Raw genomic sequence first — 18,407 nt, 5'->3', positions numbered from 1 at the left:
ATACACTGTCAAAGCAAAGCATCACTCACATGGCATTCCTTTAAGCAAGGAGGAATGAAGGAGTTTCTCAAAACAATATTCTCTCTATAGCGGAACTTTGAACAAACACCATTCTTAGTATTTATCTAAACTTTGAATTCCTGAAATGTACGTTTTCATTTATTGATATGTTATATCACTGAAAACTCGTCCTTTGAGTAAGTGCTACCCGTATTCAAAAGTCCTCCAATTGCGGGTTCAAAAAATGATTTGTGATTGTTCATAATAGCTGAAAAGTCATTCGGTAATCTTTCATTTATCACAGTTAACTGTTTCCACACACGGTCGTGATAAGTGAATTTCTGCAAAGTAGGATTCCATCCATCCATCCATTTTCTATACCGCTTCTCCTCATTAGGGTCACAGGGGCATGCTGGAGCCTATCCCAGCTGACTTCAGGCGACAAGAAGGGTACACCCTGGACTGGTCGCCAGCCAATCGCAGGGCACATATAGACAAACAACCATTCACACTCACATTCATACCTACGGACAATTTAGAGTCATTTTTGGAATGTGGGAGAAAACCCACGCGCACACAGGGAGAACATGCAAACTCCACACAGAAATGCCCAAGGGAGAATCGACCCAGGTCTTCCCGATCTCCAGGCTATTACTGTGTTGGCCAACGTGCTAACCACTAGACCACCGTGCGGCCCCCAAAGTAGGATTCCTTATTTATTTATTAAATATTTTCATACTTGGGGCATAGAAAACCTGTTTATGACCTTCTACATATGTGTTGCAATGTTATTAGAACCTTCTAGACATGAAATCACACCAGTATGTTCACCTTTGCACTTGTATTACCCAGTACAGTACACAAAATAACAGAAAATAAGCAATTTAAGACATAAATAAGACTTGTGCTCATGTATGTTGCTGTAAATGTGTTCCGGTACTATGGGAGCTGAGTAGGGGACGGACAGGAAGTATGTTCTGAGTTGAGTTTCAGCTTGCCGTGGGTTGCAGCCGCAGCCGTAGCCCGGGTAAGGAGTTATTGTGACTGTTGTGAGATTATTCAAGCCTGCAATAAAAGCCTGTTGTTCCAGCAATCCGGTTTGATGCTTGCGTGTCTTTCTGAACATCACAGGAACATTAATGACACTTAGTGACCAGTGTAGAATACATTACATCACAGTGAATTTGAATGATATTTGTATTTTAGTTCATTTAGCAATTTTTAATGCTTAATTTAGGCAAAAAATACAAAAATGATGAAACAGCATGTTTTATTAATATATTAATATATGCAAAATTTGAACCGCAAAGTGGCGAAGGATGACCGTATATACTAACAACTTAATTTTTAACTTTAATACAGATTTGGGATGCATGAGAAAGTGAAAAGGAAAACAGAGCGGCAACAGAACCAATGTTGTGATGGGGTAAAGAGAAAACTGCTCAAGCAGTATTAATAGTGCTCATTATAACCAACAATACAGCAAGTGTAACACACACAAACAGCTGAGCTGAGTTAATAATAATAAAAAAAGAAACACAACCACAGCTGTTAATGGCAATGTTTCCTGCACCCGGCACTAATTAGAGACTTAGCAGTTAATTGAATAGACGTGTTCATTGAAGCATTTATGCAAATATAGAAAAAAACAATCAATTGATGGTTTCCATGATTGGTGAAGGAATGAAGCCTTCATGAAGGAAGCCTGTGCGTGTATGGTTAAGTCATACAAAGGTGACAAAAATAATCTAACACATAGGTGAATAATTGTAACACGCCCCTTCTTATTTTCAACATTAACTCAAAAAAGTGTTGGCATAACACACCTTCCATTCACAACTTTGCACCAATAACAGGTCTTATTAGGCCACATCAAAATTGTGCAAGCCTGTAAGATACAACAACTACTGACATGCCTTTCAACACACACCAGTGTTGCCAGCGTCATCAACCTTCAGCAAAAAAAACACTGAAAATAGGTCGGTGATCCACTTGAACACACATGCCACGCTATATTGCACAATTGCGCAAACAAAACATCTTAAAAGAGTGGTGAACAAGATTTTTGTTTAATTATACGAGTTATGTTAGAATCTTTGAAGGTAGCAAAGATAATCGCAGAAACATATCCTTTTTTTTAGACTTACTTTTTGCATTTTTATGTAAATAATGTCAAGGTGACAGGAAATTATTTTTTATTTTCATTTACCTTGCAAAATTCCAGAAATGAATAGTTGATAAAGTGTGTACTGTGCATCATGTTCTCGGCACACAGGATGTTTCTCATTGGGAGTTATAATACCTGTTTCTTGCACAGGTTGAGTATAATGTAAGTATATAGACTGTCTTTGAAACAACGGGCTTATGATATTGGATCCCAGTGGTGCACTATAGTAAGTTCAATTAATAAAACACTAAAATATCAAGGTTGTGTTGAGTAAGTCTGCTTCTTCTCCCCATGGCCGAAACACACCTCCCACGACCATGCCTACTCCATTGCGATTGGTCAGTTCTCTTCGATTGTCGGCTCCTGCCTACCACCATCCCACCCCACAGCTCAGAGATGCATAAAGATACAACCCCTTCAACCGGTTACAGTATGTGTTAATGTTTATCAGCTAACAGCAAAGGATAATTGGATATTAGATATAATTGGATGAGTATTGAAGAATCTGGTGTCAAACTTCGCTTTGTTCATGAAATCGTTGTTCGTGAAGTGGCAAGAGCAGAGGAGCAGTGACAGTGAGGTAGGGCTTTAGCTCCCTCGAAAACAAGAAATCTTCCCACTGTTGCCTTGCTCCGGTTTCCTTGGGAAGCCCATGAAAAGATACACAATTCTTACATCTGGAAAAACACATATTGGCTGCCATTTTCAAGACAAAGTGTAAAGAGCAGTGGTTACTGCTGGGCGCCCAAGTTGTCATACGTGGACTTCCTAAAGTTTTGACATGAGAAATTCACAAGATCTCACTGAAATCCCGTGAAATTCCCATACATGACTTTTTACAAGATTTAGATGTGGCATAAAAATGAAACCATGGATAACCATTGTCCAAATACTTCTGGATTTAAATGTACACAGAACATTTTACCATTTGTCACAAAAAATGTTTGGGATTTATGGGTTGCTGTTTTTCCCTTTTGCGACACTCACGTCTTTTTGCACCATCTGTATCATCCATCCATTTTCTATACCGCTTGTCGTCACTCGGGTTATGGGTAAGCTGGAGCCTATCCCAACTGATGTGAGTGGCGATGTACAACCTGGACTGGTTTCCAGTCAATCACAGGGCACATATAGAGTCTACTTTATTACACATAAACTAGCAAATACATGTTACAAAAATGAGTAACATGGTTAATTTCCTTCTTTCGAATGATTAGTGCTCACTTGAGTTTGTCCAAAGACTACCAAACTTTAGCCCAGCTCACTGTGAGGGTGCCAAAATTCATCTGAACGCACCTGTTAACCTCATAAATCATATGTTTGGTTTGTTCAGTAGGTTTTAATTGTTAAAAACAAACACTGTGTTTTAATGTGGGCTGGCTGGACTTGCCCAGGCAGGTTGCCAAGCAACTAGCTGAGAATTACGTTGTTGGGAACTGTTTTTTCCGCTTTGTAATTCATACATTGATATTATGAAAGCACACCAGTCAACATTAATTCACAAAGGCTGATTGCAATGATTTTGATCTTGCAACATGATCAAAGGCAAAATAGCAGCAGGTACCGACACATTAAAGGCTTGACAAATAAGGTTCAAAACTTTATAGAAATGGCACATGAAGGAGAAATGATTATTTGGTCTTAAAATTGAAATCCTACTTTCTGTGCTCCGACTACAGACAACAGCCCTGAAGTCTGCAGCCACCTGCTCCATCAAAAGGCTCTCTACACGCCCACACAAAGGCACCGTGGGGTGCCATCATCAGTAGCCCCCTAAGCGGGACGCCTACTGACAACAGATGCAGTTGCCAGTCAAATTGTACTCACAGTACATGCATTCACATTTAGGACAACGTGCAGTGGAACCTCGGTTAGCGTCTGTTTTTTGGATTACGTCAAAAATTGATACCACAATTTTGTCTCGGGAAGCATGCATTCTCTGATTAACGTACAATATGGCATGCGTCTTGTTGTGTTATTAATACACTGCGTGAGTCCATATGTATTCTTTGTATATATACACATATTTTTATATGTATTTTTTATTCGAAAATGCCCTTCCTTGTTCGCATCCTATTAGCTAGCGAACAAAATGGCAACCGGAAATGTAGTGACCTCGCCAGTCTGTGATGTCATCAGCGGTTGACTCTCAAAAATGTTAACACAAAACTTGTTTTTATAGTTTCATAATTGTTGTTTTACATGCATAAAACAATTATAAATGCATATAAATGACAAATGAAAGGGGTAAATGACCATTTAAGGTTACTTTTACCTTCACTAAAGACTATTATTTTATTGTTTTAATTATATATTTATTTCTTAAATTCAGTAGTGTTTTTCACCTTTTTTTTTTAATCAAAATGCTGGCACTTGCAACTTTCTTTGGCTCCATTTTGGGTTACAGTATTGAGGTGAGAAACACGATTGAATTCAAGAAAAAAAAAAGTCTTTGGGGACAGTCATCAAGAATCACATCTTAAATGAAGGTAAAAGTAACCTCAAATGTTCATTTATCCCTTTCATTCATCATTTATATGCATTTGTAATTGTTTTCTGCATGTCCAACTATAATTGGAAAACTATAAAAATGTGTTCTGTGTCAATATTTTGGGCTCTCTGGAGCAAATTAATTGGATTTACATTATTTCTTATAGGAAAAACTGATTTGGTTAGCAACCGTGTGTGGCACAAGTCATATTTATAGTATGTCTTACATGGCTTATTTACTCTTATGTCTACTACAGTATCCGGTAATACGAGTGTAAAGTTGACTATAGGGGTGTTATTATTATTACTCTAATAGTGTTAAAAAATCTATTTACTTAGTCATAAATAGGTTTTCTATGCTCTAACTATGAAAATATACTATATATAAATAAGGAATCCTACTTCGTGGAATCCTACTCGTATCTGGAACCAATTAACCACGAAAAACAAGAGATTACCGTCCGTATAATGATCTGGGGTCCCAGGCACAGATATGATTTTTAAATATCATGCATGCCACATATCATTATGTCTTCTTCTGGCATTTCACATTGATACCACTAAAAGGCCTGATTTGCGTACATGGCCACCAAATAGTGATACTTAACCATCCCTCTTCATCCTGTTGTGTCACAGCAGTTCAATCAAAGATGACTAAGAGAGATCCATAGACTTTCAATGACCCCTGTTTGACGTGTCGTACTAGAAACACCTGCGTTAATGTGTATTCAGCACACTAGGATAATTGCAAGACCTCGTTTTGAACACATGACAAGCCAATGGAACCACAACGCTACCACATCCTAATTGGTTTTCTCCGAGCCTTTCCTATCACAATACTCAGGGTGCCCTCTTTCATTTCCTGTTGAACAAATGCAACTGTTAATTGAGAGTGTCATAACACAATGAACAAGTCATTTGCAGCAGCTATTTTCTGGATTAGCCAAGGGGAAAGAGCATCATATGTCGTCCGTGCAGACTTCTAAAGAGGGTCAAAATTGCTGGTAAGTGAGGTGTGATTGTGTTCTGATGAGCTAAGCTGGCTAAAGAGGAAGCGAGATTGGATCTCACATTTAGTCCAGCCCAGGAAATTAATTTAACCTTTCACTTGTTTCACCTTTCTTTATTGAGAGAAAGGGTTCTCAATTAAAAGGTAAAAGACTTTCACACTATCGTTGAAAGACTAATAAAAATATAAGGGTGTACATTTCAATGCTGAAAACTGGGATTGTTTAGCTCGCATGTGTGTTCTACTGAGTACTATTTTTGCTTAAAGATCCCATATTATACTATCCTATACTATACTATATAATATGGTTTTATACTATAAAAACGTGTTTTGTGTGAACATTTTTAAGAGTCAACCGCCGATGACATTTTGTTAGCTAGCTAATAGGCAGGGACCAAGGAAGGATGTGTTTTGATAAAAAAAAATACATTAAGAAGTTGGACTTATGCAGTGTATTAATAACACTGCACCATATTGTATGGTAACAGGAGAGTGCTCTCAAACTGAGGCAAAATTGTGGTGTAAATTTTCAATGTTAACCGAAAAGCACACTCTTAACAGAGGTTCCACTGCACTAATATACATACTACATTTAAATAAGCCCACTTCAGTGGATTGGAAGTGTGTTGGCCAAAATCTAGCCTTGATACTGCAATTTAAGTGCTTTTAGTAAGTCCTATTGGGAATACAGCGTTTTGTGTGCATGCAACTTTAATGCTAATGAGCTGTGTTTGTGGCCCAAGGTTGTGTACTTTACCCACTTTTTACATATACAAACCGGGGGTAGGGTTATGGTAAGTGGTCTTTCACTTGTATAGCTAGCACTTTTCCAACTCCAAGGCACTCAAAGCGTTTTGACACTGCTAGCACATTTACCTACTGATGATGCAGCATCAGGCGCAACTTCAGTATCTTGCCCAAGGATACTTCGTCATGATCACAGGTGGACGGCGGATCAAACCCGCAACCTTCCAGTTGGGAGACGACCACTCTACCACCTGTGCCGTGCCGCCCCCCGGGTTATATAAAGTCATGCTATTAATTTATGTTGTGAATAAAACAAAGACAAGCTCAATATACAACTGAGGGTCTTATTAAGATGACCACTGACGCTGTGAAAGCTTAACATAAAGGAAGAAGGACGACTAACAACAAACTTCACATTAAAAGCGCTGCGAGTTACATCTTGTCTGATTGCACTGGACAAAAGTCTCAGAAAAGTAGCTTCCAACAACATCAAATTAAAAGCACAAAATGAATACAGACACCCCACCGGGCTCCACCGGGCTCCCTCTATTCATGCTGTTGTTCTATGGAACAAACGCGCCAAGGTGCTGAAACTAATGCACAGAGTGAAGTCTCTTCCTGCCTGTTTGACGGTTGGAGACGAGGAAAACAGACGCATGCACATGGCAATATATTGAGGCAGGCAACAATATCGGGTTCATTTTGATGTATTATGTGATTAATGAATTAATTTATTGTTGTCCCAGGCCTAGTGCCTAGAGACAATTTTTTTCTGTACAAGAAATCTCGTTACATTTTAATGATAAAGATCTAATGACACCCCTCACAAATGCGTCTTTTTTATCATTGCTCCTGAACGTTTTCCACTCGGGGGACCCCCGCCATATATCACATACAACAAGATAACATTAAGGAGTGGGACAGAGGGACACAAATATACATAGCTATGCAACACTAGCATAGCTATGTGAACTACTGCTGCGAGCATTTTAACAGCATCATAATAGGTTAGCCTATTTTGTGAAGAAAAACAAAATGATCCAAATTACAGCTCCCACGTCTATAGCTCACTGACAGCTAGCTGGTGCCATCTTTATTTTAAGATGTGTAGCGAAGCCCTTTTTGTTTTTCTCTCTTTACTAAGCTTTACTAAGTCCTCCGCAAAATGATGGACATATTCACAGGGCTGGCTCCTCTAGCTAGGGGCCAGTAACAGTGGCGGAGCTTCGGGGTGGCCACCCCCGGTCACTCCTCCGGCCACCCCACTGACCATCTAGACATTTCAGGTATCAAATTATTGCCATCCCTATGTGAGCAATGGTCTCACCTTTGCATTGTTTGCAAAGCATATTTTACTTTTAAAAGAAACTTTGATAGGTTGAAGAAGTACCTGACGCAGGTTCCTCCATTCCGACAGGGCAGATGCTGACAAACTGGTGGGTCACAGTTCTCGATGTTCCTCCCTCTCACGGCCTCCCCCACCAGGAATACCTCCTTTGAGTTGACCTGAAGTTGCCTGATACATCCAATAAATCTCCTTGGTCTTTTTGCAAGTTCGTCATTCAGATCCCAGTGGGAGGAAGCATCGCCAAGAAAAATAGGCCCAAATGTTTTCTGTGAAATAAAAAAAAATAAAAAAAGTGGCAAGCCGGTCATCATGGGTAATGTTCATTAAATCACACTAAAACACACAATATATATGACCCAATTTGTTTTCTATATTGCTGCTACTGTAAAAAAACACCGTCATCTTCTGACAGTCATCCTGCTAGAATAGGAGGGCTACAAATGTATAAATATTTTGCCAGCTTTCTTTAATGTGAAGGTAATTGGGCAGAATTCATTGAAATGAATGCTATGAACTTGCAGTGCTTCGACTAATTGTAAACTGGGGCTGCAGAAACAACATTCCCTATTATTTCCTATGACATACATCAGTCTCATTGGTGACTAACACTTCATATAAATAGTTTTCACCTCATAAACTCTTTACTCTCACGCACTGCAGATTGATTGACTGACTGACTGCATTTTCGGTTGATGTAATTGGCTAAAATGGTTTATAAAACATCCTGCTTCAGAAAACTAACATTCTGTATTTGTACTGTGTCAAAATGGGGGTAAACACTTCATGTATTGCAGATGTTATCGCTCCTAGACCGTGCAGTTGATTGTTGTATTGAAAAATGGTGTTTTTATAGGGCTTGCCCATTTGTCCAAAAAAATTGTGAACTTCTGTGAAGGCATTTTACATTTGGTAATCAGGATACCATTCAAACGATACATGGCATGTGACACATGAAGTCTATTAGCTATACATTTGCATAGTAAATACACACTTTGCTTGCACACCCATATGTTTGATAAAATTAATATAATGATTTTTTTTCACCATACTTACTTTTAGTACTTGTGTAAGATACAATGGAATAGTCATAAACTGGGCCACAGAGATCTCACAGAGCCAGGACACAAAGACCACAGAATTCGGGTATTCATCCTAAGATAACAGTCATTGCAGGAAGAGATTTAATGAGAAAATTCCAGAATCCCAAAGACGAAGATCAGGACAGGATGTGTTGCCATGGGAACCAGGACAGGAGGGAGAAAGGGCAAAGGAGACCCCCCGCTCTCCCCCAGCTCTAATGGGGACCAGGACTATAATTGTCGATGGGCGCTAGTAGGGGTCAGACATTTGGAAAGGGACCATGAGGAGATCGGATGTTTCCCTTTTTGGGAAGGCTGCTCGAAAATGTATATTTTTGCATCAATCAATCAATGATACTGTAAAATAAATCTCTGACGTTGAATCTGAAATTGGCAGTCACATTTTTTTTCGACAATACAAGCTCATACGCTTTCACACAGCACAACCGAGGGTTGTCAAGACCCGTTTTTGGAATATATATTTTTAAGACAAAATCAAAGAAAATTTACCTTTTAAGGTGCTGTTTTCAATATCCGTGAAATAAGAAATGGCAGACTACAGTAAAAAATTATGTCATATTTCTTAGCAATGCGACAATTGTTTGGTGGCGTCATTGATCCCCATTATCTTAAAAATGGCATCGTAACTCCTCCTCTGTTGTTTGCTAACTTGTTAACAACCTTTGAAACACTTTTTACCCCAGAGGAGTCTCTGTGTCACGCATGTGCATCTCTCCAGGTAGGTCATTGGTGTGCATGAATGACATGAAGAAAATCTCTGACCCGCTCAGAGAGAAGTCATTTGGTTCCCCCGGTTTTTTGCATGAATAAAGTTCTAGACCAGGGGTCGGCAACCTTTACTCGGCACCCTCGTCCACTGCAGAAAAATTGCCTGGAGCCGCAAAAACATAACAGCTTTTAAACTTTTCAAACTTTAAATCTCTTAATTTGACATGTTACAACAGAATACAACAAACTTAAGCACAGCGTTCATGTGTAACGGATGCCAGTTGGCGGGGCTGTGATAGTACGTTGGTTAAACGTCACTACAGTACATGACTACCGCAAAAAAAGTGCACCACCGTGACTGACAGCCTTTTACGTTTAGCTCGCTGGCTAACGCTGCAACACTTAACTATCAATCAGTGGACTTATGTGGTCGCCGGTTCGAGCCCGGTGTGTGCAGGTCCTGCATGTGTTACATGTGTAGGTCTACTTTGAGACAAATTACTACTTCTCAGAAAATGGGTGCAGTGCTTGTCTTTCATTTTTTGTTGTAGGAATCCGTCCATGCAGAATTAAAAACTACTTTCTTCTGAGATGGTTCTTTTTTGGAGGGAATATATTAATGGTTAAAAAGACATGTCTTTCATGCCTCAAAGAATGCAGTCGGGCACCTCCTCCCCTTCCCTTCCTTGTGCTCATCATCCAATCACCAGTCAGAAATCAGCCATGATGCAGTCACGGTCTTAAAGAAAGTTGGATATTTTTAACTCTTTTCAAAAATGCTCATTTCTCCCCTCAGCTGTTAAGAAAATATTCACGCATTGCCAAGGGAGCTACAATAAGGAGGGTGCATGCGGCCATGGTATATCCTGTGATGTCGCATCAATGTGTTTTCAGCCCATCAATAATCACATCTGTCTCCTCTAAGGACGCTGATTGGTCTGATGCCCCGTAATAGGATTAATGTTGAAGTGATCTGTTCTGTATGTATTTATTTATTCTTATTCTATTTTCTTTTCTTACCTCTCCTATCTTGCCTTGTTTGCTTTATTTTTAAGTGTTAAAAAATGTGAATTTCTGTTGGAGATGAATAAATTATCTATCTATCTGTCTGTCTGTCTGTCTATCTATCTATCTATCTGAGGCGTCACCAACCTATTTGAAACAGGGAGCTACTTCTTGGGTACTTATTAACGCAAAGGGCTGCCAGTTTGCTATACACACTTCTGAAATAGCCAGTTTGCTCAATTTACCTTTAACTATAGGTAATAATTAATAAATTATATTCATACACTGATCATGTTAATGATTTCTCACAATAAATATCAGCAATGACTTAATAACAAAAGAAACAGACAAATATGTAACATTTTCAAATGATCACTTCTACAAGTTATAGGAAATCACAATGTCCCATTTTCACTAGCCACCAACATTTTTTTCACAAATCATGAAGTACTTTGCAAACTGTTCGTACAAATAATAACTCGTGTAAAACATCGCCGACACTATTCTTACCGTTCTAGTTGCCCCCAGTTGAACACCGGAGAGAGTGGAGATTACATCGGTTCCATATTTCTCGTCTTCATGTACAGTTTTAGCAATTAGCAACATTGCTCCTTTGACAACCTCCCCATCTGAGAAAAGGCTTCTTTTCCTTAATCAAGAATTGCGTAGCACTAAATGAGGCTTTTTGGGAGTTTTTATTTCTTTGTGTTGTCATCACTTTGAATTGGCAGAATAGCTGATGTCCAGTACATTGATGTATTGCTTTGGGTATCAGGATGTCACAAACAATAAAAGCTAATCTTTGAAGATTAGTCCTTGCTGTGTATTTATTCTCTGTCTCAGCAACATTCATTCATCGTGACGCTGTGGTGTTGTTTCAGAACACAGGCGGCAATGAGGCTTCATGCTAAATGATCTTTTGGGATGTCGGCTTAATGCAGTCAGAAAAAATGCACTGTTTGAAAACGTATAAAGTCGACACAGTTTTGCAGGAAACATGCATGTCATCAAGTCAAAACAAAAAGATGGAAAATAGTAGCGGGAGTTCTGACTGGATCCATTTGGAGACAGCAAGTTTGTTTTATGAGCTTCGAGAGTTGCATGGTGGGAAGGAACTGGTATGCAACGACATCACAATGCCCTGAAGTGTCTTTACTGTGTTTATGAGGTTAGTTCATCTGAAGCATATGTAATAATTGTATATGCACATGGTTCTAGGGACTTTTCTGGTTACTTTTTAAAAATGAAATAGAGGCTATTTCTGCAAAGTCTTTTCACCACACACGACTTGCCACAGTTGCCACTTGCAACAGTTGATCAAGTACATACACATTTACATACTGTTCGCTTGAATATTTGAGGTGAATGAAATAACGTAATAGCATGAATCATACTTTAGGTAAGGCAGTAATGCAGTACATCGTATGATGAGGTGACCAAACGTCCTGTTTTCCCAGGGCAGGATGTAAAAACAGTGTTGTTTTCAGAAAGTGGTGTAAATGTCCTGGCCTTGGTAATGCACATTTTTTTGGTTATTTATTTCTCCAGTAAGACTTGAAAACAGCTATTATTTTCTTAAAGGCCGATGTTCCCAAAGTGGGGTACGCGTACCCCCAGGGGTACGCCAATTGTAATTGGGGTACGTGAATAAACATTAAAAACAATTAGCCCATAACACTCTCAACTACGAGTGCGCCCGAACGCCTCACGCCGCAATGGAGAGAGGAGCAGAAAGCAGGAAGGAGACAGCACACGATGTCGTCCATTGCTCTGTGTGAATCATTTGTGCATTAATAGTGTTTAATCTCAAAGATTTCATTGGTATTCCAATCCCCGCACGGTGCAGCGGTGAAAACCTGTTGCTGTGAGCGGGGCTTTATCTTTGGTTGTATGTATTTTTGTATGCTTTATCGGGATTGTTAAACTTTCCCCTTCAGTTTGGTAATAAATTGATATGCAGATTTAAACCAGAGACATCGTCAGTGATGCTCAAATTAAAGCCATTCAAAAGGAAAAATGCCAACATCACACTGGAATAAAAGACATGTAGGATGATTACTTATCTATCAGCGCTCATGTGAGCCTTTATACAAATGTAACCATGCAAAATACACATTATGACCCAGAATTACTTTAAAATTAGTTAACCAATTAACTGTGTTCAATATTTGTAAAACATATGTTGGATGATTACTTATTTGTTAGTGCTCATATGAAACGTTATCCAAAATGTGACCATGCAAAATACACAATTTTAACCCGAAATTACCATAAAATGAATACCAATTAATTGTGTTCAATATTTCAAGTTCATTTGTGTGTTTTTTAAGTGTGCCTGAGTAGGGGGTACATGGCTTCAGGTCAAATGTCTGAAGGGGTATGCCACTATAAAAAGTTTGGGAACCACTGCATTAGAGACATTATTTCTTTCATTATTTGATTCCAGACATTTTCAAGTTATCTTTGCACCATTGAAACGTATCAAAGCGATCTTATTTTACGCCTAATTAACAATGTTTAGTAACCTCTGAGAAGTTTATCTAAATTGTATTTGTATTCATACAGAGGAGATGTACTTTAAATGTATTGAAACTGTAAGGCATCTTTGAGTGAACTATCATATTTTCAGTATATCAGTATCATTTGAGTATCTAGCGTGTCCTGGTTTTCAGTGAACAAAATATGGTCACCCTATTATATGCAATGATTTACGAGCGACCACTGGGTCAAAACATTGTAGCAAACAAGCAGCGATGTAATGGATATGCTATTAAAAAATAAAATAAATCTCAAATTAGAAAACCATAAATCACATTGAGAGGTGGGGGTGTAGCATATTGAGCCTGTGGGAAGGGTGAGATCCTGTATGTGCCTTTGAATGAAGAAAATTATTCATTTAAAATTAAATATGGGTGCTGTTTATCAAACAAATGAGACAGACTAGTCTAAGATGAGCAGGCAAAAATCATCCATTTTTCCCATAAGAAATAATGTAAATGCATTTAATCTGTTCCAGAATGCCAAAAATGTTAACACAAAACACTCCTTTTAATAGTTTTAAAATTATAGTTTTACATGCAGAAAACATATAAAAAAACATATAAATGCATATAAATGACGAATTAAAGGGATAAATGACACACTACTGAATTCACAAAATGACTCATGGCAAAAGAGAAAGGTGGTGTACGGGTTGATCTTACTGTCATATCGTCTTTGTCAACAATCACGTCTTCAATCAAGGTAAAAGGTAACTTTAATGTTCATTTATCCTTTTCATTTGTCATTTACATACATTTAGAATTATTGTATGCATGTAAAACTATACAGTTGTCCTTCGCGGTTCCAACATTGCTCTCTCACTCTGTCACAGTTTTTAAAAAAATAATGAATTAATAAATGATCACTGTTTCGTGGTTGGCTATGGCCTATTATTAGTCAAAAAATATTGAAAGACAAGTTATATGTAGTATTCTGGTCACTAGGTGTTAGTAATGTTACATTGATGAGACAACCCGCCTGCTTCACACTGCCCGCTCCGCGGCTCGACACACAGGACCTTTGTAATGGGAGACGAGAGCGCTGACCGCTCGGCCAAAAGCCCGGACTGTCGACCGCGCATTCAGCGCAGCTCTTAAGGCAGGCTGGCATCTGTTACACATAACATTACATTACATTACTTTCGCACTGCATGGAGTCAGCCATGGCATGCCTGACAAGATAGAGTGAAATAAAGTTATCCTCCCATTCCGTGTTTTTGGCTTCTTTGTACTTCTTCTCCACTACGTTTGAAACACTAAGGTTAGAATAAGTAAATTGGAGAGGCTAACAAGTTAGCTCAGTAGCTTGCTATGCTAGCGGTGGCCGTCTGTTATGTTCCTGCAGTAATCCTGTAGCCTGCACAATGTGGTGTAAACAAAGAACAACAGGAGTGTAAAGGTGACTATAGGGGTGTTATTTCATGTTGAGGGGCTCTAATAATGTTAAAATCCCTATTTAGAAAGTCATAAACAGGTTTTCTATGCTAATAACTACGGAAATAGTCAGTTTATTAATATTGAATCCTACTTTGCGGAAATTCACTTATCGCGGCCGGGTCTGGAACCAATTAAATAACGGTATATTGTAAGCAAACCGGAAAATGTCACTAGCTAAGGCAAAACTTTTGCAGAAATTTTTGACGTTAAACAAAAAACATGCTCACCGGGGGCTACGCTAACTGAGGCTCCTCTGTATTTATCTTTTTTTTGTGTAGCTCAGTGAGTCACGCAGTATGACATGCAGTATGCTGCAGTTCCACGGTGTCACCATTACTCTCTTCATAAAGGCCACATTTTTGATACAGTTTTTTAGGCTGTCAGTACAGTACAGTAATGTTGTGGCTGTTGAGTGTAAAAAACTCATGGCCTGTATCAGCACATACAGTAACTGTTGAACAGTACACAAGTTAAGGATGAATAATCTACGCATGCCAAACGAACAAACCGATGTAATTAACATTGTGAACTTGTAGCGTAGCTTGTAGTGTATTGTAAACATCTATAAATAGTTACACAATCAAGGCTACGGAGTATAAAAGAAAAAAAACCTAAGTGGTTGTAAAAGGGGTGGAAGGTGCAGGAAGGTCAGGTTACCTCTGACGCGGTTTGTGACACGGACTCCTGGAGATGCTGAGCCGGGCCATTATCTACTGCAATTTCAATCATACATGACCCGGCTTGTTTGCTGGCTGGCAGATTGAATCTGACGAGAGAAAAGAAGAGACAGTGAGGAAGCGTCTCATCCCAAAATATCACACAATAAATCCAGCAACGTATGAAAATATTGTGCACCTGGAAACAGACAGACAGAAATGCAGCCGCTAATGTGACCAATGAGATGATACTATAAAGTTGCTATCTATACACATTACACAGTAGTTTACTACAAACTTTATGCACTACTGGACTAGGTATAGAAAGCAATGGTGCATTTGTAGTCCAAGCTGCAACCTAAAGCCCAGAGGGGCGACCCAAAATAGAGCTTTTTTAAACAACAAGGCAAAGAAAATATTTTATTTTAAGTGCTGTGATAATGTTGAGATGTAAGATCATCACATACATAACAGACATTATCATCATGCAGCACATCATCAGTACAGTGCTCATTATGTCATTCAGGATTAATTAATGCTACAAAGGGGAGCACAAACTAGATATACACTATAAAGCTAATGAGTATGAGGACAATTTTATCATTTGACCCTCCCTTTGCATCTCCAGGGAAATATACATTTGTACCAGTCATTAATGTTGCAGCCATAATGTTAAGTAGCTGGTCTACTTGTGTCATAAGGCAGCTTTGGCAAAGTCAAGTGAATCCCTCTCTCCAATTTATCATTGGCTCTATACTCGTATAGCAATATGCAATAGCAGGGGTGTGCATTATGTATGAGCTTGTTTAAGCTACGCCACACACATTTCAAAGACGCTTCTCTTAAGAGACTATTTAACATAATGCAGCATTGTTCAGTTTATTATCTTGCCCAAGCACAAGCGAAAGCAAATCAGCATGTCAAACATGCCATATTCTCCAAATATGTTCTTGGGGTTCAGATCTTTGGATATATCAGAGCATAAAGGTCTAGTTCAAAGATCACAATCGCAGTCAAAAAAACCCCTGTAATTTTCATCAAACTGTTTCCAAACTTCCGAACTCTCAATCCCGCTGACACACCTTCCATAGAGGAAGCAGAGTCCGATGACGCGAACACGGACAGTTCCATCACCATGGCTGAGGTATCTGGCCCCACGCTCCCCAGTGGCAAAGCTCCGGGTGTGGACGAGTTTCACCCTGAATTCCTCAAGGCTCTGGATGTTGAGGGACTGTCATGGCTGACACGTCTCTTCAACATTGCATGGAAGTCGGGAACAGCACCTCTGGATCGGCAGACCGGGGTGGTCTTGATGCCTTTTCAACAACGTTGACTGGAGGGTGTGTTCCAACTCTAGGGGCATCCAGCCTCCCTGGTGCTGGAGAGAAGGGTATGACCGTGAGTCGACTGTCAGTTACAGGAGGTGCAATGTGGTTTTCGTCTCGGTCACAGAACACTGCTCCAGAGTACGGGATTGGTGGCGCGCTACTACATGCCATTCCTTGTACAACCGAAGCAGGAGCCTGGTTCGCATTGCCAGCAGTAAGTCGAGCCTGTTTCTGGTGAACATTGGCCTTTGGCTGCCCTTTGTCACCGATTCTATTCGTAATTTTCATAAACAGAATTTCTAGGCACAGCCAAGGCGTCGAGGGAGTCCAGTCCTCATCGGGACGTGACCTTCAGCGTTTACTGGGGCAGTTTGCACAGTGTGAAGCTTCTGGGATGAGACTCAGCACCTCCAAATTTGAGGGCATGGTTCTCAGTCGGAAAACGATGGACTGCTCCGTCCGGGTTGGGAATGAGGTCCTGCCCCATGTGGAGGAGTTCAAGTATCTCGGGGTCGATCCATGTTCCCACCATCACCTATGGTCAGGGGCTTTAGGTCATGACCAAAGAACAAGATCGCAGATACAAGCAGCTGAAATGAGTTTCCTCCATAGGGTGGCTGGACACACTCTATGGAGCCACTGCTCCTTCACATCGAGAGGAGCCAGTTGAGGTGGCTTGGGCATCTAGTCCGGATGCCTCCCGGACACCTTCATGGTGAGGTGTTCCAAGCATGACCAGCCAGGAAAAGGCCCCGGGTAAGACGTAAGACACGCTGGAGGGATTAAGTCTCACAGCTGGCCTGGGAACGCCTTGGTGTCTTGCTGGTGGAACTGGAGGAGGTGGCCCGGGACTGGAAAATATGGGCTTCCCTACTGCCCATATCTTTTTCCATCAATCAGGCACACTATAAAATATATCTAAGATGGTGGATCTGAAATTTACCCCTCCAAACCATCCTGCTAGCTTGACATTGATTTTGGATCAACATTTGCAGATTCAGCTCCAGAACACTCCCTGTCTCTCTTCAATTCCCATTTTTCGCTCACGATGAAGGAAGCTAAAAAGCTAAGGTTGAAGTCCTAAATGCTCGACGTAACTCTCAGTTGGAGGGGATGTGTGGATCCTGGTTCGAGCCCCGGCATGTGCGGGGCCAGACTGCGTGGGTGTCCACTGTTACATACATTGTGTGGTACGATATATTGTATTATTACGCTGTACATTCTATGCTTCCTTTATGTATTATTATTTTTTAATTATTATTTATTAGCATTCATCAATTAGGGTGAATGAGATGTGTTTTCTGCAAAAACATGGCTTCTTTTCAGAAAACAAATCGCAGGGACACAAATGCTGAATCGCAAATACAGTATGCAAGGATCCACTATACCGAGTGAAGTTCTGTTAGTCAAGGTTCTGTCGTAATCCACAGTATTCCTTTAAATATTGCTTTTTGTATTCATTCTATTTTAAAATGGAAGAAGGCTGACCATTCTGTTATGCACTGTCGAGGGCTGGACCCCCGGGGATGCAGAGACAGAGGCGGCGTGCTGAACAAGAGTATTTAATTAAGCACGAGCAGGTGCAGGGACTTAAAAGCACAGGCAAAGGGAAACAAAAAGGTGAAAAAGACAATGTGAAGAACATACACAGGGACGAGGTTTTGCAGCAGGTAGACCGGACCTAACTACGGCCCGTGGGCCAAATGTAGCCGTTCATCCATTTTTAACTGGCCTATATCAAAGTCTAAAAATATAATGGACTGATTTAACATGCACTTAGCGTAAACACTGGATGGAGCTACTGTCTTGATGACAGTGTCAGTGTCTCCACAAAGTAAGCGATCACAAAATAAAAACCGTTCAAGGTAACCA

The 18,407-nt window shown here is 39.9% G+C and overlaps 1 protein-coding gene across 13 annotated transcripts in view; it reads right to left on the bottom strand.

Annotated features, from left to right (window-relative positions):
* Positions 1–18,407, bottom strand: part of eys (eyes shut homolog) — a 259,527-nt gene that overhangs the window by 24,949 nt on the left and 216,171 nt on the right. For all 13 annotated transcript variants that reach the window (XM_054798574.1, XM_054798573.1, XM_054798572.1 and 10 more), the window contains 2 exons: positions 15,209–15,317; positions 7,804–8,027 (listed from right to left, as the gene is read on the bottom strand). In XM_054798574.1, coding sequence (XP_054654549.1) covers positions 7,804–8,027; positions 15,209–15,317 — 333 coding nt within the window. The remainder of the gene's footprint in view (positions 1–7,803; positions 8,028–15,208; positions 15,318–18,407) is intronic.

Source organism: Dunckerocampus dactyliophorus, chromosome 14, assembly GCF_027744805.1.
Source record: "Dunckerocampus dactyliophorus isolate RoL2022-P2 chromosome 14, RoL_Ddac_1.1, whole genome shotgun sequence".
NCBI classification, from domain to species: domain Eukaryota; kingdom Metazoa; phylum Chordata; class Actinopteri; order Syngnathiformes; family Syngnathidae; genus Dunckerocampus; species Dunckerocampus dactyliophorus.
Note: the sequence above shows the minus strand (reverse complement) of the source record. Positions and strands in the feature narration are given on the sequence as shown.